Here is a 25,509-nt window from a genome sequence, read left to right as displayed (position 1 = left end):
AAATAGGATGAGAAATTTCAAATTTTTTATCTAAATTTTCTGCATTTTTTTCTCGTAAAGCTCTACATAAAGAGGAAAAAGAAGCTCTGGACAAATTATAAAAACTGACCCGGTGGACCATTCGAAACCGCACCGCATGAGACTCAACCGAGCCCCCGTAATGCTGTGATTTGGGCTGCCTAGTGGATCCCCATGACTCATTCCACTGGGAATTGGGCTGTCTATAACGAGGCCTATTCAACCAGAACCATTCTTTCCAAACTTTGCTCCAAAATTCTCCTAAAAAAAATAAAGGTGTAAAATTTGATCAGCCAGGAGTTCAGCCTTCTTGTTGTCATGAGCTAGTCCCTTCGATGACTGGTCTTATTGCTCTTTTTCCTTAGGGTTGCTTATACACTAGTTTCTAGTCACTCTTTAGTTGTTAAACTCGTATTTAGCTTATGTCTCACTTGAGTTGTATGCTAATGTCTCTCCCTTCTTCAATAAGGGCAAAGCTTTGCTTTGTACCGCTCGGTATGGTTCAAAACTCTTTTTCTTAAGTGAGTTAGAATTCGATTTGAAAGTGAGGTAGAAAATTCTGAGAGAACATTTCATTTCTACCGTTACTTTACCACCACGGTATCTCTTAAGACAAACATGAGCTAGAAAAAGAGCCTTTGAGAAAAGAGCAAAGCCTACGTTTGATTCTTGTCCAAGATTGTGTAGACAATTTTTTTGTTACCAATAGTATTGTGGCATTAAACCAAAGGCAAAAAGAACCAAGGATTACTTGCACTGAAGAAAATCAAGCTAGAACTTCGTTGATTTTAACTTGGACTTTATTCACTTGTTTGGATGAGAGGCCATCAAGATTCGTTTGACACACAAAGTGGCCCATAATGGAAGACACTAGACCGGCCCATGTACGTAAAATCAACAACATTTTTCTTTACAATATTGCCCTTCCCTTTTTTTATTTTTATTTTTATTTTTATTTTGAGAGTTTAAACACACTTTTTTTCAACAAAGTTTTAAGGAAGATATCTAAAGAAGACTCACTAAAGTCCAATATCCAAGCAATTGCTGACTGGAAGGGACCTTAATGTTGAATGGATCTTAAACACTTACACTCGACTCTCTACTGAACCGATGTGGGAGAAAGGGGATGGAGAAATACTCACTTTAAGCCAGCTTTTAACCCTCATTATGACTCTTTATTCTTTTCAACAAAGCATTGAGGAAAATATCTAAGGGAAATCCACTAAAGTCCAATGTCCAGGCAATTGTTGACCGGAAGGGATCTCAATAGACCTTAAACACACTTGTTGCCCCTCAAAATTGGAATTTTGAATTGAATATACATTTTGTATAATAAAAACAAGGATTATATAGGGAAGAAATACAAAGAGTGATTTTTTTTTTATCATTGTCAGATGACTATTTGAAAAAAATGAAAATATTTTGAGATGACAAAATTATGATATACAAAAATATAGAGGGTTTTCTCAAATAAAAAAAAAGATAGAGGGAGTTGTTTTTTTCTTCATTATTTTGTGATTTTTTATTAAAAGAAACATCATTTAAATGATAAAATTAATATAATTGGATTCTATTTCTTGGACATTTTGTTTTCGGGGCGCCGCGGGGGGAAGGGGGGGGGGGGGGGGCACAAGATAAACAAAATATCTGCCGCCTTGTGTGCTCTCAAATATCAAAACAATAGCCAACGGGGGTTTAACAGAGGTTTTGTACCATTCTCATTTCTCCCCTTTCTTCTTCAACCTTTCTTATCTCCTCCTCTGCTCTCTCGCATTCCTTCTTCGTCTCCACTATTTCATCAGCTCAGCTCTGGCTTCCTCAGCTTCCGTTCTCTCTGCCCCTGGAGCTCAGCTCCACTCCTCATGGGGCCCCACAAAACACCACAAAAGACCCAACTTTTTCTTCATTTCAAGCCCTGAATTTCCCAAATTCTTGCAAAGCCCCTCACTTTCTTCTTCTTCTTTCCCTCATTCCCTCCAGTTACCTTCCCTGCATACCCCAATTCCCCTCCACCTGCACCCTTTATCCGACTCCACTGATGAGAATTTCACTGAAAACCTTCAAGATATGGCCAATTTGCAGACTATCCCAAGTGGGGCTTCTCAGGTTTTGCCCAGAGAAGTAGTAAATGGGAGGGAGAGAGTTTTTATCCGGGACCCACCGTGGATTTCGGCATTTTTGATGAAGAATTTTTATTTTAAGGCCAAGATGAAAAATGGGTTCAAGTTGGAATTTCAAGAAATTGAGAGGAGGAAGTATCAGGTTTTGAGGAGGAGGCAGATTCAGGCTGAAACTGAGGCTTGGGAGAAGATGGTGGAGGAGTACAGAGAATTGGAGAGAGAAATGTGTGAGAAGAAATTAGCTCCTAATTTGCCTTATATGAAGAAATTGTTCTTGGGATGGTTTGAGCCATTGAGGAATGCCATAGAGAAGGAGCAAAAGGCTGAAAAAACCAAGAAAAAAGCAGCTTTTGCACCTTTTATTGATTGTTTGCCTGCTGATAAAATGGCCGTGATTGTGATGCATAAATTGATGGGATTATTGATGACGGGAGACAGAGATGAGAGGTCTGTTCGCGTTGTCGAAGCTGCTGTCCAGATTGGGGCGGCCATTGAGCATGAAGTGAGTATTGACAATTTTTGCGCTTTGTTGAAGTTTTTGTTGTTGTTTGTGTGATGCGCAAATCTGAGAACTGTCACTTTTTTGAGCTAGAATGCTTGTTATGGTGAACTCTAGACCCCAAAGGAAGCTGAGTAAAACCTTGCATTATTGACATACTGACGTATATGGATATGCTACTGTGGTTATAGTAAGAAAATACATTGGTGAACCAGTTAAATTTCATAATTGTAGGTTTACATTGAGGCTGCGGTCTGGATTTATGGAATTCACTGTAATTTTGGTGAAGTAGCCTACAAATTTAGGATTATTTCTAGATGCATGCGGCTTGTTTTCACTTTTGGCTCTAGCTCTCCTGTTTGAAAGCTTTGAAAAACTTCACTGTGTGATAATCTTATTCTATATTAGAGTTGCTAGACAAATACTTTTAAGTGTATGTGTTTTAATGAGTGAGTAAAGCAGAAACAGGAATAGAACTGTATCAATTTGAAATTATTAAGTTGGTCTTCATAACATAATCGATGGTCAGTCTTCCTGCTACTTTGATGATATTCTTCATTTGAAGAAATAGTTTTGCCTTGATTAACTAAATTTTATGTTGGTCTTCACAAGTCTTGAGCGTGCTGATTAACAAAAATTTGATTAGGAGTGCCCTAAAGTTGCCTAAGAGTGTTGGCATATACTAACGTCCAAATTGCTTCATATAATTTATGAGCAAATGTTGGAAATGTTGAAACTGTATTTTTCTCAGTATTATGTCCATCATTCATTAATGAAAGAGATTTCAGTCACCCTTATTTAACTAATGTGTGTCGGACATGATTTGAAGGTTGCTTGAGAAGTTTGATCCCTACTACTAACTGAAAGTATTTCACTGGTGAAGAGTAAGACTACCTAGTGAAGTGATGTGTACCTAGTGATATTTCGATTGATCTTGATCAACCAAGAGACAACATTATAGGAAAATAATCCACGAATGAGAATGCTGGATAACTGACAAATGTATACTAAAGCTTGAAAGGATCCAATTGCAACTGATTATATACATGATATGCTAAAGGTAGTACCTCAATAGGAAAATAATCCACGAATTATAGGAAAATAACATTTCAAATGGTCAACCAAGAGACAACATTACAGGAAAATAATCCACGAATGAGAATGCTGGATAACTGACAAATGTATACTAAAGCTTGAAAGGATCCAATTGCAACTGATTATATACATGATATGCTAAAGGTAGCATCTCAATAGGATGAGTCAAGTGGTTCATTTGTCATTCCTGAGTGAATTTATTTAATAATCATAGTCAGCTTATGATTTGACCACAATTAGATTAATTTTTCAGTACTGCAATTTGAATTTCATATGTTGTGAACTTTAAGGCCATTCCTTTTACCTTAACAAGATCTTGGTCCTGAACGCGGGACCGCTCACTTACACTCCCTTCCCCTGAGCCACCCAACCCATCCCCCCCCCCCCCCCCAACACCCACACACACACAAAACACCCCAAACCCAGTGCAGTTGATGTATCAAGTTAAGCTTTGGTTGTTTGATCTTCTTTGCTCTATCTTGCTCAACTAAGGGCAAACGTAGGTTAGAGGCATTTGGTGATCCAGTAGTAGTGTTGCAGGATTTCTTCCTCGTTATCAGTAATTTAAAGTTGAACTTTTCATGGTAGTGAATAATGACTAACAGATGTTCCACTAAAATTATCCCTTTCAACCGTTTCTTTCTCTTCATTCTTATGGTGTGACCTCTTGCCATTTTTGCATTTCTTTTATCTTATTTATTCCAAGATCATGCATGATCACCTCTTGGACTTTTTGTGCAATCGAATTCAATAGTTGGTTGCCATGTTATATCATAGTATACATGAATTTCTATGGTTTTCCTTGTCATGTAGCGCCTATGTTTTTGCCCAGGGATTTTTAAATTTCACATTCATGTCTTGTACCATTTATCTGATATTAGTAATTCCTCTTCTCGTCACTATGGATCACTGTTTATGTTGTTCCTGTCTTAATATATAGTAGGTTTAATTTCAAATTACATTGTATACTTGAGTTTTTGTTCGATAATTTATGGAGTTGGTTTTGGGGTTCCTGTGCTTATTATTGAATTTTAACAAGATCCAACACCTATTACCAGACTTCAGTAGAGAAATTTTGTGATTCTTTCATCATGCTTATATATTCTGCATTTTGCCTGTGCAGTTTTCTTCTTTCATTTACAAGTCACTTGATAGGACATAAGTACCTAATGTCCTTATCATTTTTATTTTTATCAGGTTAGGATTCACAATTTCTTGGAGAAAACAAAAAAGTCCCAGAGAAAGGGAATTTCAGCTGAGAGTCCTGAATCTATGACCAATGAGACAATTATACTAAGGAAACGTGTTCAGAATTTGATTAGAAGGAAAAGAGTTTCTGAGGCGCAAAAGCTGGTGAAAAATGATAAGTTTAAGTCATGGGGTAGAGACACACAAGCTAAGGTTTGTGCATGTTGCTGTTTCACTTTTTTGAGTTTTTAAAGCAGAAGATACCATTTATTTGTGGATAGTATGGTAACCTTTTACTGATTGGTAATCATATTTGTTGTTTGATATCATGCAGCTGGGATGTTGTCTCATAGAATTACTAACGGAAACAGCTTATGTGCAACCTCCGGTTAGTCAGTCAACTGAAAATCCACCAGATTTTCGACCAGCATTTAGGCATACTTTCAAAATTGCAACAAATGAGGCAGGGTAAGGGCATGTTACCTATCAATCTAGATTACTTTTCACACTATTGTAGCAGGCCACTAAAACAACATTCATCATTAAAGGCATGTATCCTTTTTTAGTGGGTACAACTTTAATTGTTGTAGCTGCAATCTGAAAACACTCTAGCATTAGTTCATTGATTCCTCCTGGGCAACTAAGCAGTATGTTAAACTCTACTGGATTATTGTTGATTCTGTTAGTTAACAGTGTAAACTTTTTGGATAATGTACAGTGAATTTCTTGTAAAAACTGTTAACAGGTATCTTGGGAGGAAAACATCTAGTCACCGTATTATGAGTGACCAACTAGTATTTATAGGAGTACAAACCTAACAAACTATTTACAAGAATACCCTTACTAATTTATTAGCTACAAGAATACTTATATTCTCTTAACACTCCCCCTCAAGTTGGAGCATATATATCATAAGCACCCAACTTGTTACAAATATATTTCACCCTAGAGCCCCCTAAACTCTTGGTAAACATATTAGCCAATTGATCTACAGACGGTACATGAGATGTCTTGATGACTCCGTCAAGCAATTTCTCTCGAATGAAATGACAATAAACTTCAATATGTTTTGTCCTTTCATAAAACACTGGATTAGACGCAATATGAACAGCCGCCTGATTATCACACACTAAATTCATAGGTTGTTTATGCTCAAACCCAAGTTCCAGTAACATGCTCTTCAACCAAACCAACTCACACACAGTGTGAGCCATAGCGCGGAATTCAGATTCTGCACTTGATCTGGATACAACTGTTTGCTTCTTACTCTTCCATGACACTAAATTACCACCAACAAACACACAATATCCTGTAGTCGATCTTCGATCTGAGGCAGAACCAGCCCAATCTACATCACTATATCCTTCAATATCAGTGTGTCCATGATTTTGATACAGCAACCCTTTTCCAGGAGCACTCTTAAGATACCTGAGAATCCGTATAACAGTATCCCAATGACAAGTACGAGGGGTATCAAAAAATTGACTCACAACACTCACTGTAAACGAAATATCAGGTCTCGTTACAGTGAGATAATTTAATTTACCCACAAGTCTTCGATATTGCTTAGGATCATCAAGTAATGCACCTTGATCTCCTGCTAATTTCACATTGGGATCCATAGGAGTATCCACAGGTCGGCAACCTAACATCCCAACTTCACTCAACATATCGAGTACATATTTTCTTTGACATAAATAAATTCCATATTTAGACTGAGCTACCTCAATACTCAGAAAATACTGTAGATGACCTAAATCTTTTGTCTGAAAGTTTGCCTGTACATTGGATTTAAGTTTCTGGATCCCCACAACATCATCACCTGTAATCACAATGTCATCCACATAAACAACTAATAAAATTTTACCAGCATTAGAATGCCGATAAAATACAGAGTGATCTACTTCACATCTTGTTAAACCGAACTCCATGACAACACTACTAAACCGGCCAAACCAAGCCCTCGGAGATTGTTTCAATCCATATAAGGATTTTTTCAAACGACAAACCAACCGCAGATTCTCCCCCTGAACAACAAATCCAGGAGGTTGTTCCATATATACCTCTTCTTCCAAATTTCCATGCAGAAATGCATTTTTCACATCCAACTGATGCAATGGCCAATTATAAGTTACTGCCAAAGAGATAAGAAGACGAATAGAGGTAATCTTTGCAACAGGAGAAAATGTTTCTAAGTAGTCTACTCCATACACCTGAGTAAATCTTCTAGCTACCAGTCGAGCCTTCAATCTATCAATAGAATCATTAGGCTGGATTTTTATAGTGTACACCCATTTACAATCAACAACAGGCTTACCTGAAGGACGAGGGACAAGATCCCAAGTACCATTTTGTTCCAAAGCAGACATCTCTTCTTGCATAATTAATTTCCAACCAGAATGATTAAGAGCATAGGTAATAGACTTAGGAATGGAGATAGAATCAAGGGAAGCAACAAAAGAAGAATATGACATAAAAAGACAAGAATAAGAAACAAAATTAGAAATAGGATGAGAAGTACAATGTCTCTTACCTTTGCGTAAAGCAATAGAAAGATCTAACTCAGAGGAGGGCGTCATACCTGGATTTGAAGATTGAGAGTTAATTGGTGAAGTGCGAGGCATATCAGGAACTTTCTCAACCATGGAACGACGAGAGTAAACTTTAAGATAAGGACGAGATAATCGAGTTATGGAATCTGGTGGACTAGACAACTCAGGTAATAAAGGGGAAAGGACTGGTAAAACAGGAGAGGAAAAAGAGAGACACTGGTCTAATTCACAAGACATACTTTGTTTGATAAAATACGGAGTGGATTCAAAGAAAGTAACATCAGCACAAGTAAAAAATCAATTTAAAATTGGACTGTAACATCTATACCCTTTTTGCGCTCGTGCATATCCTAAGAAAATACACTTAATAGCACGAGAATCTAATTTATTCACCCCGGGAGCAAACTGATGAACAAAGCGCACACATCCAAAAATATGAGGCAATTTAAACACAGGTTCATGAGGAAAAAGAATGGAGTGAGGTAATTGACCTTCAAGAATATTAGATGGCATGCGATTAATTAAATAACATGCAGTTAGAACTATATCACTCCAAAATTTTTTGGGCACATTCATGTGCAACAACAGTGTTCGAGCAATTTTGATTAAATGTCCAATTTTTCTTTCAGCAACTCCATTCTGTTGTGGAGTGTGAGGACAAGAAGACTGATGAATAATACCAGACATAGTCATAAAGGTATTAAAAGGAGTGAAAAAATATTCTTTTGCATTATCACTGCGAAGTATACGTACAGGCACACCAAATTGATTCTTTATTTCTGTAACAAATGCACAAAAAATAGAATATAATTTTGAACTATCTTTCATTAAATAAAGCCATGTAACTCTGAAAAAATCATCAACAAAGACTACAAAATATTTAAAACCTAACTTTGAAGTGATTCAACTAGGACCCCAAACATCAGAATGAACTAACAAAAAGGGTTCAGAAACCCGTTTATTGACTCTAGGAGCAAAAGAAACACGATGATGCTTTCCTAACTGACAAGACTCACATTCTAACGAAGATAATTGATTCAAAGTAGGAACCAACTTTTTCAAATTTTGTAAAGACGGATGACCTAAACGACAGTGAATTTCAAGAGGAGAAACAGTAGCAGGACATGCTATCGGACCATTGAAGTTGAGAAAATGAAGACCATTATGCTCATGCCCTCCACCAATCGTCCTCTTTGTCTTCAAATCCTGAATGACAACAGAATCAGGAGAAAAAGTAACTGTACACTGTAGAAATTTAGTGAGCTTACTAACAGACATTAGATTAAATGACAAATTGGGTACGTAAAGAACAGAAGACAGCGGAAGTGATGGATTAATTTCTACAGTGCCTAGTCCTTTAACTTTAGTGGTAGATCCATCAGCTAAAGTAACATGAGGAAAGGGAGTAGACTCTTGAAAATTAGAAAAAATTTTAGAGGTACCTGATATATGATCAGTAGCTCCGGAGTCAATAATCCATGAGTCATTACCTTTTTGTGCTAAAGAAGCAGAGGGAAGAGATGCGTGATTTGTAACTTGGTACTGTAAGAATTTAACATAATCTTCCTCGGATATAGTAACAGTTTTCTGGGACTCATGTGCTGAAGAACTTGATTCAATTTGATCAGTGGTAATCCAATTAGCAAAACTTTCAACCATAGCGAATAGCACTTCAAACAAAACAGCAATCAAAATTCGCGATGAATAGTGCGCCGTGAACAGTACGCGTGAATAGTATCGCGTAAACAGTGTGCGATGAACAGTATCACGTCAAAGACTTTTGCTAGATATTTAACCCTAACCCTAGGACTTTTGCTCTGATACTATGTTAACAGGTATCTTAGGAGGAAAACATCTAGTAACCGTATTATGAGTGACTAACTAGTATTTATAGGAGCACAAATCTAACAAATTATTTATAAGAATACCCTTACTAATTTATTATCTACAAGAATACTTATATTCTCTTAACAAAAACATTTCACATATTTTTAAACGGATGGAGTACTTATTAATGAGATTTCTCTATTGTAACTTTCAACTAATAAGGTACTTGATTACGTTTGGTTGTAGACATTCCTTTTAGTATATAGAAACATAATGTATCTACTGATATTGTAGCTATAGCTTGCCTGCATATCGATTTTTGAATATATAACTTCATTGACTGGGTGATTCTGTAGGCGGCATCCAAATCACAGTATACTGATCTGGCAGCACTAACACACCGTCCCACCCTTGCACCCGAATTAGTATTCGTTTCTTCATAGCACTCTGATATGTAAATGGATAAAGTCTGAGTATGTGTTGTCATTACGAATTACTAATAGGATTCTCCTATACTATTTTTGAAAATGTGTCAATTTCATTCAAAAAGTTGGTCAACTAATGGATCATTCTGAAAATTTTTTTGTGGTCCTAGATGACGGGCTGTTTTTATCTAGTTGCATTGGATATAAATGGTGATGATGTACCATCATAGTTCTCCACTTCTGCTCTATTTTTATGTTTTTTAAGTGGGCCCTTTTATGTTTGTTTTGTAGGCAGAACCCTGTCAAGAGGTACGGAGTTATAGTGTGTGATCCGGTGATCCATTCTGGACTTGATAGAAGTGTGAGTTGATTTCACCTCTTATGCTACTGATTGTTTCTTTTAAGTTGATGAATCACTTGGAGTCCCAAAGCTCTAAGTCAATTTACCATTCTCTTAGTTGGTTCTAATAGTAAGGGAAGCTTGTTTTAAACAGTGTTTCATGCTTAGGAGCTTCATTCTTTCTCCACCTTGAGAATGTTTTGGAGTTGAAGTGATTTTCTCACTTGAAAGCTATTACTGGAGAATGCCGAGGAAAGTAATGCAAGTGAAATGTTAATGGTTCTTGTTAAATTTTGAACAGAAGGAATCACCTCCATTTAGAGTATCAAACAGCTCAAAAAGCTTGGGTTTTGAGATGTGAGTGTGCGCATCTACTGCCAAGGACTTGTTATATGAAAAATTGCCGTGTCTAGAAAATTTTAAGGCAGCATATACTTCAAGAGTTTGGAAGAGCTGCAACATAGGCATGACAAGGTCACTCATGGTTCTGTACTGACCTTTATACGATCTCTTTGCTTTTGACTTTTGCATTTGTGTTTTGACCTAGATGTGTAGTGAATGAGCGGCAACTGCTCTCCAATTTTTTTTTTCTAATGTCCTTCTAGGAAGGGTTCGTACTTTTGTGATGTTCAACTTCTATTCTTCACTTTAATAAAGGTCATGGATTGAACACCTCTATGGTGACAAGATTTTACACCAGTGTTTCATATATCCAAGATTTTTTCTTTCCATTCATTCGAGGAAAGTAGTCTACATGGAGCATTGCAGTTTGCCTTTGAAGTTTCTAATCTATTTTCTCTATGCAGGTTAACCACATGATGGTTCCTTATGTGCCAATGCTGGTGCCACCAAAAAAGTGGAAAGGGTAATCTTAGTGATTAAATTCCTTTAAGTTTTAGGTCTCTGGGAATTACTTGTACATGTCAAATTCAATTTGAAACTATGATATGATTCTGTCTGTATAGATCTTAAGACCATATATAATCTGTCCAGTTGGTTTAATTGTGATATCAGGACTATTTCATTTTGAAGTAACTTGTCATAATGACTTCTTTTCTATGAAAGTGCTGGCCTTGCGTATTAAGAACCTGACATAGTTCATCTTTTTAGGTATGATAAAGGTGGTTATTTGTTCTTACCTTCATATTTAATGCGTACTCATGGGTCTAGGCAGCAACAAGATGCTATTAAATGTGCTCCTGTGAAACAAATGCAGAAAGTGTATGAGGTGAGGCGAGAATTATTCTCTTGGTGATTGTGTTCTATCTTTTGTAAAATAATTGCAACAAGTATTTTTCTTAAATTAATGCTTTGGTGCTTTTCATTGTCTCAAACTTGTAATGCATGGTTTTTATAATTTGTTCACCTGATTATTACCTTCAATTCTGACTGAGATGGTATCTCTTGTTCTTTGATATGGTGTCTGTTGCTAATCTTTTTTGGTACTTTTCTAAATAATAAAAAGGAAAAAAAGACCTTAAAAAAGATCGAGAATATTCTTTTGTTCTAGAAACTTTGAAAGGCGAAAGTTGTTTCCAATATACTTTGCTCGGGGTATTCTAAGAAAGGCCTCTTGTAGATATGAAATATATAAAAATTATGTATACATATGATAACACATGACAACCTTCTAAAGGCTAGAAGAATCTATTCTAAGCAAGAGAGGAAAGGCCTACTCGTAACCTTGTTGTTCAAGGAACCTTAATTTTGGTGTAGTTAATTGCCTTGTCCAAATTTTATTTTCATTGAGTCATGAGTAATGAATGCCAAAATCTGGATGCTGAGTATGGATGCGACATGTAGAGCATTTACAAATCATGGAATGTCTAAGATGTGCATTGGTTGCCTTTAGTTTTCTTTCCGAAGCAGTGAACTGATCTTTGTTCTTGTTGCTTCTTTTGTGGACATTCATATTTGTTAATTGATTTCGTGCAATTCAAATAAAGAAACAGCCAGTGTGGAGTTTGATGAATTGGTAGTAGATGCAATGGCAGTATATACTCTAAGGTAGTTTATCTAGTTTAATATAAACCTGCATCTGTAATTACTCAACTTCAGCTTAAGATAACAATTGTATTTACTGAAGAATATAACACTTGTCAGCTGATTATATTTGTCACCTGATAACCTCTGTACTAGCTATGTGAAGTGTGGTGGAATAAGATTCCATTTCATAGATAAAAGCTATTGTCTTCAGGAGGCCATATCAAAAGAACAACTTCAAAAAGTTGGTTGACTTATTTTTTAATGTGCAAAAGAAGTCCTTTATAATATTCTCTTTCTAAATATTACATGTGCTTATACTTCTTTAATTCCTAGTATCATGTCTTTCAAATTTATATATTTATTTTTAATGTATGTCTTTCAACTTGTTACAATTCAAGCATCCAGCAATATCACAAAGCTGTAAAATTCTTGAAGAAATTCTCCATGTTGACCATAATTTGGCTTTCATTGAGACAGGAGAACCATTTGCATGGTTTTGGTTTGGTTCCTTGGACCCGGAAGAAATAAATACTGACTGAAACACGTGATACCTTCTGGACAAAATGGAAACTATAACTTGTCCTCAAATTGACAGTGAACCCTTAGAAAACAAAGGATGGTACTTGTAAGAAAGTAACGCAAGAATTTTGGAATCCATTTATGCCTGTGGACTTCTTTGAGTAAGGTTGGTTCCCCTTCCCATGAAGTTCTGAACCCATTCTGTTATCAGGTATATCAGTAACAAATATTAAGAGGAGCTGGAAGATAATTTTAATTTGACTTCTCATCCTCCATAAATTAATCATTTGACCCTTTATAGGGCATCTTTTTGTCCTTCTGAGAAGAAAGTTATGTAGCATGATGGATCTTAATGTTTGTGTCTTCAAAACTTTTGGATTTTAACTTATAGTGCAAATTGTGGATGTCAATTTACATGTGGTCTGGGATGAAGTCTGGAATTTGCAGCCATCAGTAATTGTGCTACAATTAGCTTTATAGGTTATTTATTCCTATCTGATAGTTGGAGGACATTTGTTTGCTCAGGGAACTTATGGGATCATTTACTTCTACACATTTGCAGGCCTTAGATACGTTGGGAAACACCAAATGGAGAGTGAACAGACGAATTCTGAATGTGGTTGAGACTGTTTGGGGAGGAGGTGGCAACATTGCTGGCCTGGTAAACCGCAATGATGTAAGTGCATTCTAAATATATCTAGCATGCAAGATTGGTTCATATATGTGTTATATGATGAATTCATCCACAGACCCATAACTTTATACTTTAAAGATCCTGTGTGCTGAACATTAAGCCTTGAGTTTAAAGATGTTACGGATGTTTGGAAGCACTTTTAAGTACACATTCAGCGAAGGAAGTCCATTCAAGAAGTCTAACAAGTGGTTAAGCCACTTTATAGGATTTGCATCGGAAACTACATGAGATAGCTTCCTTTGGATGGACTTCTCAAGAAAGTCAGGAGGCATTTCAATGGTAATGAAACTAGTTAATTGGAGTTTCTGCATGGAAATGATACGGAAAAGGTCATATTTTAGTATTTATCTGCATTTGGCATGTGATCTACAAAAAATATTGAACTGAAATTGTGAACTTTAGGATTTAGATAGATTTTAAAATTGTATATCACCAAAAATAGGTGGTAATGTAACAATACCATGATTTAAAGTTCAGTTTGAAAAACTTCCTCTGAAATGGATTTTCATCCTTTAAAAGCTATCCCAAATGTGCCGTTTTATGTTTGAATAAAAACAAGTTGATTGCTGGACTCATCAGCATGAAATTGCTGATGCTATGCAACTTGTTACTTCTTATATAGGTTCATATACCTGAATTGCACTCTGATGCGGCGGAAGAAATCAAAAAATGGAAATGGAACATGAGGAAAGCAAAAAAAATCAACCGAGAGAGGCACTCACAGCGATGTGACATTGAGCTCAAGCTTTCTGTGAGTATCTTTATCATTACTGATTATCCCATTTCGAGGAAGGAAATATCAGGAACTGGTCTGTCATGTAATAATTTCGCTGAAACCCTCTGCAAATCATAACATCTTGTTTTCTCTCACATCACTTAGCTGGCTTCTAGAAGTACTAATTTAGATCAGTCTGCAGATTTATATGGGTAAATTGTAAGTAGTTTTTATGCAGAGCAGGTGGCTCATAAAATGAAAGATGAGGATGGTTTTTATTATCCCCACAATCTGGATTTTCGGGGCCGTGCATATCCTATGCATCCACATTTGAATCATCTCAGTTCTGATCTATGTCGAGGGCTCCTGGAGTTTGCAGAAGGACGGCCTTTAGGAAAATCTGGAGTGTATTGGCTTAAGATACATCTAGCAAATCTTTATGGAGGGGTTGTCAAAAAGCTTTCCTATGACCAGCGCCTAGCTTTTGTGGAAAATCACCTGAATGAAGTTTTAGATTCAGCAGATAATCCTCTCAATGGAAATCGCTGGTGGTTAAAGGCTGAGGATCCTTTTCAGTGCTTAGCAGCTTGTATGAACCTATCAGAAGCCTTAAAGAGCTCATCACCACATACTGTCATCTCTCACCTGCCAATCCACCAGGTACTTCTGTCCTCTTTCCTCAGCAAAGGAAACAAGCAAAGTGAAGCACTTATAAACTATTTTAAGTCTCCATAACTGAGTAAACTTTTTTTTAGCCATATGATAGAATGGGGTAATCTAAAAGTGATGCCTAAATGTGGAATTTCACATGACTGTATTCTCCAATTTTTAAAAGTAGACTACGGTGTAACAAAGGACCAACTGCATTGAACCACTTTCACAATCCAAAGATAAATCATTTTCAATCAAACCCCGCCCCCCCAAAAAAAAGGAAAAAAAAGAAACACTAACCATTTACTCTTGTTTGCCAAAGGGAACAGTATGTTCTTAGTTATTAGAAGCTGTACTTACCAATACCTCTCCTTTCTTTCAAGAGTTTCACTGTTCCTTTCCTTCTAGAGAACTTAAAGATGTATAGTGATTTGGAAACAGATTTTAGTTTGTCTTTCTGTCGTCTTATCTCTGAAAAACTTATGAGATCCCTTTTATGATGAGATTCCAAAGAAAGTGCTGGTTTGAGCAAAAACACTGGTACATGTCTATACAGTCCCGTGTATATTTAGTAATCTTTTTATTAGTTGCAGGGTTGCATTTTTTGATTGTAGAGGAATTACTCTATCCTTTCTAACTGTTCTGATAGGGAATGAAGCAACTTACCCATGAATGTGTTTCATCGTTATTTCCTTCTATTTAATCTAATTTGTTAGTTGGTAACTTGATTTTTTTCTTTTTTGCTGTATTAGGATGGTTCATGCAATGGTCTACAGCACTATGCAGCTTTGGGGAAAGATAGTGTATGGTTTCTGTTCAGCCATTGATGTATTGTGCTCGTAAATGACTTAATTATTCTTCCCCCCAACCAAGTGAAAGCTTTTCCATTTTTCTTTTTTCTTCAATTGATATAGCCATGAGTGTATTTACCTGAGTTGGCAGATTTGATATTTCTAGGCTCCTTCATTGATATAGCTAGTACATGTTCTTGTTTTATTTGCTAGGCAAAGAATCAATTCTAACTTCCTGTGAACCAGAGATTGTAGCAATATGCAGGTTTTGTTCTCTTGTAGTTTGGTGATGCTGTAATAGGTTGACCTGAGTTGATGTGAACTTTAATCCACTACTACATTTTGCAAATCTGTTTTCGCATGTAGCATTTTGTCATTTCTGTCTTTTACTAAAGTGACCATACCTGTGCAGATGGAAGCTGCTGCAGTCAATTTAATTGCTGGAGATAAACCTGCAGATGTTTATTCTGAAATTGCTGCAAGGTACTTGAGAAAAAGATTTTTCGAGAGCATGTTAATCACAAAATATTTCAATTTTTGTATATAAATGACATTATGTTCTTGATACTTGTTTGATTAAGTGTTTAAATTCATGGTGTTCAGTTATATATATATATATATATATATTATGAATCTGGGAAAGCAGCGTATAACCTGGAGTTTAATCTTTCCTATATTTTGGCTAAACGTAATTGAAATTTATATGATATTCAGGCACACCATAGTTAGTCTGGTTGAAAGTTTTAAAATTCAATTTACTAAAGATTTAGATGAAAATTGTGTTTGAGATAGTATATCTGAAGTAGTCCTTGTGATTCTGAAATTCCTGTATGTCTGCATTTGACCTTTGAAAATTTCCTAACTAATTCTTGCGGTTTGCCCTTTTTAAACTTGAAATTATACTTTGCTCTGATTTTGTGTACATTAAACAATGATTTTTTTTGAGTGTACACTTTTCCATGGTCTAAATGGTTTTGTGAAATAACTCTTTGGAACTGTATCTTTACGATATTCAGGCACAACATCATTGTTAGTCTAGTTCAAAGTTTTAAAATTTAATTTCCCAAAGATGGTTTTGTAGTTTTGTGTTTTAGACAGTATGTCTCAAATTGTTCTTTGGGATCCTGAGTTAGATTCCTATGTTTCTGTGCTTAGTTTAACTTTCACTTCCTATTTTTTCTGGTATTTTCCTTGTATACTTGAAATTATGCGGGGCTCAAAATTTGTCTGCATTTGAGAATGACTCATTATTTAAGCTTTTTCCAAAGGCTAAATGGTTGTTTTACAAAATAACTCTTCAGAACTGTTTTGATTTTCAGGGTTCATGATATTATAAGACTAGACAGTGAAAAGGACCCTACAATTGATCCCAATGCTACAATAGCCAAACTCTTAGTTGATCAGGTTACTTTTTATTTATTTATTTATTTTTCTGTGAGTTGCAAATTTTAAACAATTCTTCAATTTCCTTAAGATGCTAGTGCTGCAATAATAATCTTCCATCAAAATTTTCAAAAAAAGTTTGTGACTGTTGAATCTTTCAGGTAGACAGGAAACTGGTGAAGCAGACAGTCATGACATCGGTATATGGTGTCACTTATGTTGGGGCACGTGAACAAATCAAAAGAAGGTTACAGGAGAAGGGTCTGATTACTGATGATAGGTTGCTGTTCAGTGCAGCTTGCTATGGTGCTAAGGTAAGCTTCAGAACTAGATTTTAGTGCTTATATTGCTGGCAGTTAGGTGTTACTCCTCCGGGTTACCTTTAAACAGAAAATCTCCCAACATGACGAGACATCCATGCAAGATTAAATTTGAATGGTTCAGATGTATGAAACTTGATAATCAATTTAATTCTCAATGAGATTTGCATGAATCTTAACTGTATCTTTTACAGTTGATACTAAATTTGCCTTTTAACATGAGCATATTCAGAACACTTGGGTCCTGAATGACCTGGAATTTCTGGGAATTTATACTGCTGCAAGAATCAGATCCATAATGCACAGTCCATTCTTTCAGATATCTACAACTTGCTAAAGATGGTCAAGTATATATTTTTGTGAATTGGTAAAATTAACTTCATAAACGTGCACGTACTTTGCAGAATTGTCAATCAGTTAAATTGAAGCTCATGTTTAGAGAATATAGGAAGTTCCCTAATTTGCTGTGTCTTTTTTCTCCCTTTTTATTTTTTCAACACTGTTATAATGATTGGAGATCAAAGAATTACTTGAAAGATTATTCATAAAATGGCACCTGCTATTCCTGCAAGTTATTGCTCTATTCATTCTATATTTCTGTGCATGTTCATTTGTAGGTTTCAAGAATATTGTCATTTGTGCCATCGTTTTTTGTGAGAATTAAATATTGTAGAGACACTATGTTGCTTTTACAATGAATGTCCTAATGGACTGGGCACCATGTAGAATAACTGAATATGATAGGTTAAACAGAGAGTATTAACATAGTTTGGAAAATAAACAACACGGTGAGGCATCACTTAGTGTCTTGATTCAAAAACAATCTAAAAGCAGGAAACATCGTGTGCATTTCAATTTTGATGAATTAGAAGCTGACTGATATACTATTAAGGAGAATATTTTTGGTTTCACCACAGTGGTAAAAGTAAATTTGGGCATGACAACTTGGCAGACAAGATGCCATAGATAGGTTGGTTAAATGATCTTGACATTCTCTACAGGTGACAATGGCTGCACTTGGTGAGCTGTTTCAAGCAGCACGTGGTATAATGGTTTGGCTTGGTGACTGTGCCAAGGTTTGTAAGATTTGCATCTTAAACTATATGATGCGATTAAGATCGTTGAGTTGATAAATGGAAATTTGGCAGGTGATTGCTTCAGAAAACCAACCTGTGCGCTGGACAACGCCACTGGGTCTCCCAGTTGTGCAACCATACTTTAAATCTCAGCGGCACATTGTAAGTGTTTGATTAATTTGGCCCCTTTAAACCTAATTAAATCTGCCACTTAGTGCAACTTCCTGATGTGATATGTTTGACTGGCACAAGTGAGTGATTCTGCATCATGTTTGTAAATTATTAATTTAAGGAGGACGGCACCTCATTTTGACTAAAAAATGGATGACTAATCGATTATCTTCCATTAATGACTTACAAAGTGTGCGAAGATATTCAATAGCATTTCAAGAATTTGTATGATTTTACCTGCATAAACCTTGATAGACAGCGCATTAGCACCAGGTTTTTAATTGACCTGATCAAGAAAAGTGAGTTGCTCCCTCTGAAGTGGCCTTTGTGTTCTGTCTTTAAAGAAGAAACTATCTAGAGGTCAATGCTTCATGTTTCAGCCCTGTGGAGTCATTTCCTTACTGTAATTCAGTGACTATGTGGTTACCAGTTCTTTCTCCATGTGCAGATAAAAACTTCGCTTCAGGTTCTGGCATTGCAGCGTGAGGGTGATTCAGTATGTTTTCTTTTCCAAAGAATAAGTTGGACACCTTGATGACGTATTTCTGAGTTCAGTATTCAATTTTAAGATTATAATGAATAGATTACTATCTTGTACTCTAGGTTGAGGCTAGAAAACAGAGAACTGCTTTTCCTCCAAATTTTGTGCACTCATTGGATAGTACTCACATGATGATGACCGCAATTGCTTGTAGAGATTCTGGATTGCAATTTGCAGGTATGTTCTCAAGGCCTCCAAAGTATATATCTTATTGGCTCTGTGATAGATTAGCCCTGTTTACTGATTGTTATCCTGAAGGTTTTGGGGATGTGTTTAGATACTCTGTCAAACTTGGTGTTAAATTTCCTGTTACACCATCTATTAGAGTGACACTTGTTCCTTTGTTCAATATCCACAAATGTTGGTGGATATCGGACTTACTGATATTAAATGAGGGGATGAGTGCCACCCTAATATATGGTGTAAAAGGGAGTAACACCAAGAGTGTTACAGAATATCAAGAGCTGAATATCTACCTTAATGTTTTCTAGTTCTTGGAACAAGATCACAGTAAGGTAAGGATTAACAACTCTAGAATAAGAGCTGAGTAATCACGTGGGTTGCACATTTTAAGTTCCAATTTCCATGTGAATCACTCTACATTAGACTTTTAATCCTTTATCTGCCATTCCCAGTTGTCAACCATTAAGGTAAACATTTCCAAGTTTAATGCTGTTTTCCAGGGTTTAAGATAATGACGATCATTAGATTAAAATTATAGTTGGAACAAAACTAACACGAATCAAGAGCAACGCAATATAGTGAACAGATGGATGCAAAAAAAGAGGGACATAAAATTATTATCAAGAAGTAGAAGCAACTGTTTTTGGTAGTAGCTTCAATATTGCTAGCCATGGAGAACTAGGAGATATATGAGTTGTGGGTTCAAGCTCAGTGGTCATATACAAGTAGGACATCAAGCATAATCAAATGATAGTCCAGCATAATGCAGCAGTCAAATTGAGAAGTTTGCATGATTGCTATTAGACCAGCATGCTTCGGATGATTTAAAAAAAAAAAATCGCTTGTTCAACAAGTTATGTTATAAAAATCATGGTCTCCAAAGATCTCGTGTGATGCCCCTGCTTTGACTATGGCTATTACACAGTTGTGCTTTGAAGAACAAAGATGAGTTTGTTAGGCAAGTTATGTGAATATAATAAGTCCAGAAAAGTATGCGTTCTGATATATTTGCAACAATACAAGAAAAGCTACAATTAGTATTAAGTACTTTTTTGAGATGGTTATAGTTGTAGAGAGAGTGACATATAAATGCCTGCAAACAAAAGCTAAGGCATGGCCTGTTATTGTGGGAGAAATAGTAACTACTCTTAACTGAAGAATCTCTATATGAATAGAAAAGCAAAGTGGTGGTGTAACAATATCTTTTGTGTGCTTAACTGAAATACAAGACTTATCTATGCAATTGTAATAGTTAAGGAAAAGGATACTACGCTTTGAATATGCGGATTACATTCTGGGAATATCATGATTTCCGGTCTTGATATGACAAATGTCAAATGGTGAAAAAGATTCTGTAAATGCTGCAGGATTAAAAATGAGTGTCAAAATTAAGAAGTCTTGGAATTTTCTCCTTGATGACTTGCAACATGAATGGATGCTTACAGAGAACTTCTGAGTTCATTTAATACCAAAACTTTAAACTTCTGTTGATACAAGGCACAATACAAGATTGAGCAAGAACAATGTTATCCTGTTTGCATATATCATGCAAAGATGATGGGCTTAGTCCTAAATGCTCACCAGTGATATCAGATAAAGGGTAGAGGATGCAGATAAAGAAAGATTCATCAGTCACTGCAACTGCCAAATTTGTGGTAAAAGTCAAAGGTTAGAAAACAAGACAAAATAAACTAAGCTAAAGGTAAAAGTCAAAGGTTAGAAAACAAGACAAAATAAACTAAGCTAAAAATGAAGTGAATATAAACTACATAAATAGCAAATGAGACAATTGAAAAATGCTCAGGAGGCTCACTCACTGTATGAGTTTTCGAGATTGACAAGTTCTTAATGGCTTTCAGTTTGTTTTTAGGTTTGGATTTTCTTTGATTTATATCTTGTGAGATAATCCTAACCTCTATTTCTAAACAGTGGAACTCTTTGCTTACTACATTCCAAAATATGGCAATCGAAAAGTTTGTAGTTTGGCAAATAATTTCAAGGCTTCATTCATACTAGTTAAAAGAACAGGTTATGTTCAGGAATGCTTGAATCTCTTAAAAAGTGTAATTGCAGGGGTACATGATTCCTTTTGGACACATGCGTGTGATGTTGACAAGATGAACCAGATACTGAGAGAGAAATTTGTGGAGCTTTATAGCATGCCAATACTCGAAAATGTAAGCATGTTAGAGGTTTACATATCTTGTTTGCTGAGATTGCTACATATCTTTTCCCTTGTGAGTTTGCTCACTTTTTGGTGACCATGCATAACGAGCCTTGTCCATAAGACTGGTGTCTATCATCTGAGTTGAAGTAGTTCATCGTGTAATGTAGCAGTAGGCTGAATGATGCTTTACTCTACTAATGCAGCATCTTGTTTTCAGAGTGGAATATTGTGATTCTAAGAATGAAATTGGTGAGAAAAAATTATATGTTGTTCATATTATTTAGGATGGAATTTGCTTTTATAAACAAATTTCTTTTGTTTTACTTCCGAATACTTTCTGGTAATCTTCTGATTATGTCAGCAGTTGCTTGAAAACTTCCATACATCATATCCAACATTGACCTTTCCTGCTCTACCAAAAAGAGGTAACTTTGACTTGCGTGAAGTACTCAAATCACCATACTTCTTCAACTGAGGGGTTGAAATGAAACTGGACCTTGTATGTGGGAGAAAGCTCAAATGGAGCAACAACTGCCCATATAGAAAACCGGGGGCATGCCAGACAGTGACATGTGAATAATCAGGGAATTTAATTGGGGACATAGTGGTGATCCTCTTATCTCCTGAAGGAGATCTGCATTTCTTCCTTCTATGCAGCAGATGCTAAATCCCTATGTCAAACTGGATTGGTTCTTAAACTCAGCAGGGATACTGCTGACAGCTATGACACAAAGAATTGGTGATTCCATAAGTGGGGAGGATGAGCTTTAGTTTCATGTACTTCAGGTTCCCTAAAGAGAATTGCTGGCTTTCTCGCATACATGCAAGTATATTGAAACTTGTAGCACATGACTGCTGTAAGCACAGAAGAGCTTTGCGTGTACGGAGGCAAATGGAGCAAAACTTTTTTGACAACAAATCAACTTTCATCAACTGTCATTGATCCACCATGTTTTGTATTCTGTTGGTCCTGCAATGAGATAACCAGGGAATGGAGCAAATGAGCAAGAAAAATGCCTCCGGTTGTGCTTTTGACGGCTTGAAGCTGGTGGTTCAAGAATCAGGTTTGATGTTGCAAGTGCTGTATAGCTATCCTGACTGACCATTATTTATCATTACTTACCATGCTGCTGTAGTATAGGAATAACAAATGCAGTAATCCTATAGCACTAAATCATACTCTGTATCTTTAGATGTTTAGAAAGAATTCATTGGTTGCAGTAATTCTATAGCACTAAAACGTATCTGTCACTTGAGATGTTTATAGAAAGAAATCATTGATACCATTTATTGTGCTGCTTTTTTTGTTCAAGCGTACTAATCTATTTGTGTCCTGTAGTAGTGCTTGGGCTAGATTTTCTTCATCATAATATCCAAGCAGGCTTTCGAGGAATTCAGATTGAGAGAAAACAGCATTGTTTGATCACAGATTGTGATGCAGTCAATTATTTAAATGGAACAGCCCAATGATCTCTTTAGCCATGCAAAACTAGCTATTCAGGAGGCATGAATTTAGCAGTAATTCTTGATTTTCAATTATATCCTTTCGAGTGGACCTGTATTTTTCGTTTCAGAGTTAAAGACACTTTTAGACCTGGTCTGCTCCTCTGAGAGGGCATTAACAAGATTGTATTATCATTGTTGAATTAAACTTTGAACTTGAAAAGCAGAAACAGCATACACATGAACATGATAAATAACCCATAATATATCAAGAATAACCAAGTGCAAAAGAATCTCCATTCATATAGAAGAAAAACAAGGCAAAGTAGTGCTTTTTAGTTATCAAGATAGCAAAAGAAACCTCAATGTATGTGCCTAATCAACTGTAATATCTTAAACTGCACGCATAATTTCACAACATCTCCTGAGACATCCTAACACAACGCTTCACTCTCTTCTTGAATTGGTCTCTCTGGCCTCTCCACTCCTTTGCAGCATCCACATTCGCAGGAGACTCGTCGTTCGGGCTAGAAAGCATCGATATGATGCTCAGGACTATGCTTTCAACGGTATGAAGGGGGTTCCAGCGCTCAGTTGCATGCTCATAGCCGTATGGATCATCACCGGGCGGATGAAGAATCGACATGCAAACTTTTCCATCAGGATATACGTTTGGATGCCATATCTCCGATGTAAATTTCACTGCTGGAGGGCTGACGGGGTAATCCTTTGGAAAGCTTATAATGGCATTAAAATAGCCTTCATCGTAGAGTGAACCAGGAGGCCCCATGATGGTAACACTCCATTCAAACATATTGCTCTCATCCACCAAACCCGCTGAGAATCCTTCTATCGGATTCCTGCAAAGATCTTTGAGCTGTTTTTGAAGCAGAAGGCTTGCTTGTGAAGGAGGAGCTGCCTGTGGCTCCATGACAAAGCCAATAGAGAAGAACAGTAGAAAAGAGAGAGGATATTTTAAGGTTACAGCCAATGAGGGTTTTCTAATATATCACTAAATTTTTTCGAATATTTAGAAACCCGAAAAAGGAGGACAACGAAGAGGAAATTTGTAAAAGACGTGAGATAACTCTACCAAGTTAATTACGTAGCATGTTTTATAAGCATATGCAAAAACAACTTTCTTCCCGAGAACTGATGTTAATTCCCTTATTATAGAGGATTAGTTAAATATAACGAGACTTCTAATACAAAGAGGCAAAAGAGCCAATGATGAAGCAAACAAACAAACTTAATTTTTTCCTTCCTGGAAACGGGTAAATGAAGGAAAGCTTGATCCTATTCCAAATCAAGAAATGAATGCTCCTTACAGGAATGTTAATTCAATTGTTCGACACTCCGAATCCAAATTGGGAACTCAAATAATTAAGAAACAACTTTGCAAAGGTGTATACCATGGTTCAAAGTCATGGCCCAAACCGTTCGACATCTGTCTCGGCATATCGGTAGTAGTCTCAACAAGACACAAATTTTGAAATATTTAATATTCTAAAAATTGTGAATAGCATAAAAAAATATGCTAAACAAAAATAATAAAAATTAATAAAAGAAAATCTGTAAAATGTACTATTTTTATACATATTAAACACAATAAGCATCTTTCATCATGTAATATAATGGCATCACAAACAGAATCAAGATAGCACAAAACACAATTTTAAAACTAATAATTGCAAAAGTAATATTAACCATTAACAATACAAAATAAGGATTTATTTTTGATACAAGTTGAAATGACTTCACTTATTTCATGATCAATCTCCGATCAAAAATAAAAAGGAATCATATTAAACAAAAGGCAAACATCTAAAAAGATATGCTATTACTTTATATTTTCGTACCTGTTAATATCAAGATAGAAAGACGATATGGTTCAAAATCACTCTCATTTTCAGATGAATGGTAAAACAGATGTGGAATGCCTTTGTTGTTTTCGACAAATTGCAAGTATTGGCTCTCTCTAATTGCTTGATTCATCTGTTTTTTTTTTTTCCAACACCATCCTACTTTCTTCATCAATTTCAAGGACGTCTTCGTCATCATCGTCGCTAACTATGTTGACATTACTATATATATTTTCTTGTTGCAGAGAGTTCAATATTTCTTCTTTTTTTTTTCTTTTTTTACTGTAGCTCTTTGAGCCTTAGCAGCCTTTAGATGCATTTTTATTACATCTATTCTCATGGTGCCCTTGGACATGCTTCAACTTGTCCTCTGACATAACCGACATGCTCTTTCAATCTTGTAATGTCACAATGCATTATTTTTTCACAATAATTGCATCTCACAAATTTTCTATTCCCACCCACAGGTGTATCATGTTCCCAACCAATATCCTTGCTCGTCATTGTAACTGTTCCAAGTATCAATACAAATGATTAATCCATCACAAAATATTTAAAGATATATGAAAAAATACAACAAGTAGTTCAAGACATTTTATAATAGTAATAATTTATTTCTATTATATTAGTAAGTTAAAAATCTTATTTATAATGTAAGCTAGCTATAATGATCATTTGTTCATTTTTTTAAAGAAATTTTTTGTAAAGTTTAAATGTTTATTAAAATTATTAGTGCATTTTATGAAATTATTCAAATAGCTGAAGCGTTATGATTATAAGTAATTATTCATTACAATTCATTTGTTATATATGGAGGCTATAACCAGTGTTGTAGGTAGTTATAATAACTATAAAAGTCAATAAAAATAGAAGTTTTAGTAATAAATATATTGTATAATTTATTACCATTATAGCTAAAAAAAAGTCAATAAAGATGAAACTT

The 25,509-nt window shown here is 35.7% G+C and overlaps 2 protein-coding genes across 3 annotated transcripts; one reads left to right on the top strand and one right to left on the bottom strand.

Annotated features, from left to right (window-relative positions):
• Positions 1–1,677: 1,677 nt before the first annotated feature.
• On the top strand, positions 1,678–22,547 carry LOC113692973 (DNA-directed RNA polymerase 3, chloroplastic). 2 transcript variants are annotated; one of them, XR_011815863.1, is made up of 19 exons: positions 1,678–2,640; positions 4,930–5,133; positions 5,255–5,388; positions 10,016–10,085; positions 10,871–10,929; positions 11,175–11,292; positions 13,132–13,245; positions 13,886–14,014; positions 14,222–14,638; positions 15,382–15,432; positions 15,833–15,903; positions 16,740–16,824; positions 16,965–17,117; positions 18,125–18,199; positions 18,272–18,361; positions 18,819–18,866; positions 18,974–19,088; positions 21,168–21,510; positions 21,626–22,547. XR_011815863.1 is itself a non-coding variant. In XM_027211568.2 (19 exons), exons 1-19 carry the CDS (start codon positions 2,086–2,088, stop codon positions 21,734–21,736), a joined length of 2,703 nt encoding a protein of 900 aa, XP_027067369.2. In that variant the 5' UTR covers positions 1,680–2,085; the 3' UTR covers positions 21,737–22,547. The 2 variants fall into 2 exon arrangements, 1 of the variants encoding a protein (XP_027067369.2); XM_027211568.2 differs by having other exon boundaries at positions 1,680–2,640; positions 21,168–21,271.
• Positions 22,548–22,951: 404 nt separating this feature from the next.
• On the bottom strand, positions 22,952–24,238 carry LOC113692012 (ubiquitin-conjugating enzyme E2 14-like). The gene has a single exon (XM_027210344.2). The coding sequence runs from the start codon at positions 23,633–23,635 to the stop codon at positions 23,117–23,119; it is 519 nt and encodes a 172-aa protein (XP_027066145.1). The 5' UTR covers positions 23,636–24,238; the 3' UTR covers positions 22,952–23,116.
• Between the last annotated feature and the right edge of the window lie 1,271 nt (positions 24,239–25,509).

This window comes from Coffea arabica, chromosome 6c (assembly GCF_036785885.1).
Source record: "Coffea arabica cultivar ET-39 chromosome 6c, Coffea Arabica ET-39 HiFi, whole genome shotgun sequence".
In the NCBI taxonomy this organism is placed as follows: domain Eukaryota; kingdom Viridiplantae; phylum Streptophyta; class Magnoliopsida; order Gentianales; family Rubiaceae; genus Coffea; species Coffea arabica.
The sequence above is the reverse complement of the archived record's forward strand: the minus strand, read 5'-3'. Positions and strand labels throughout refer to the sequence as shown.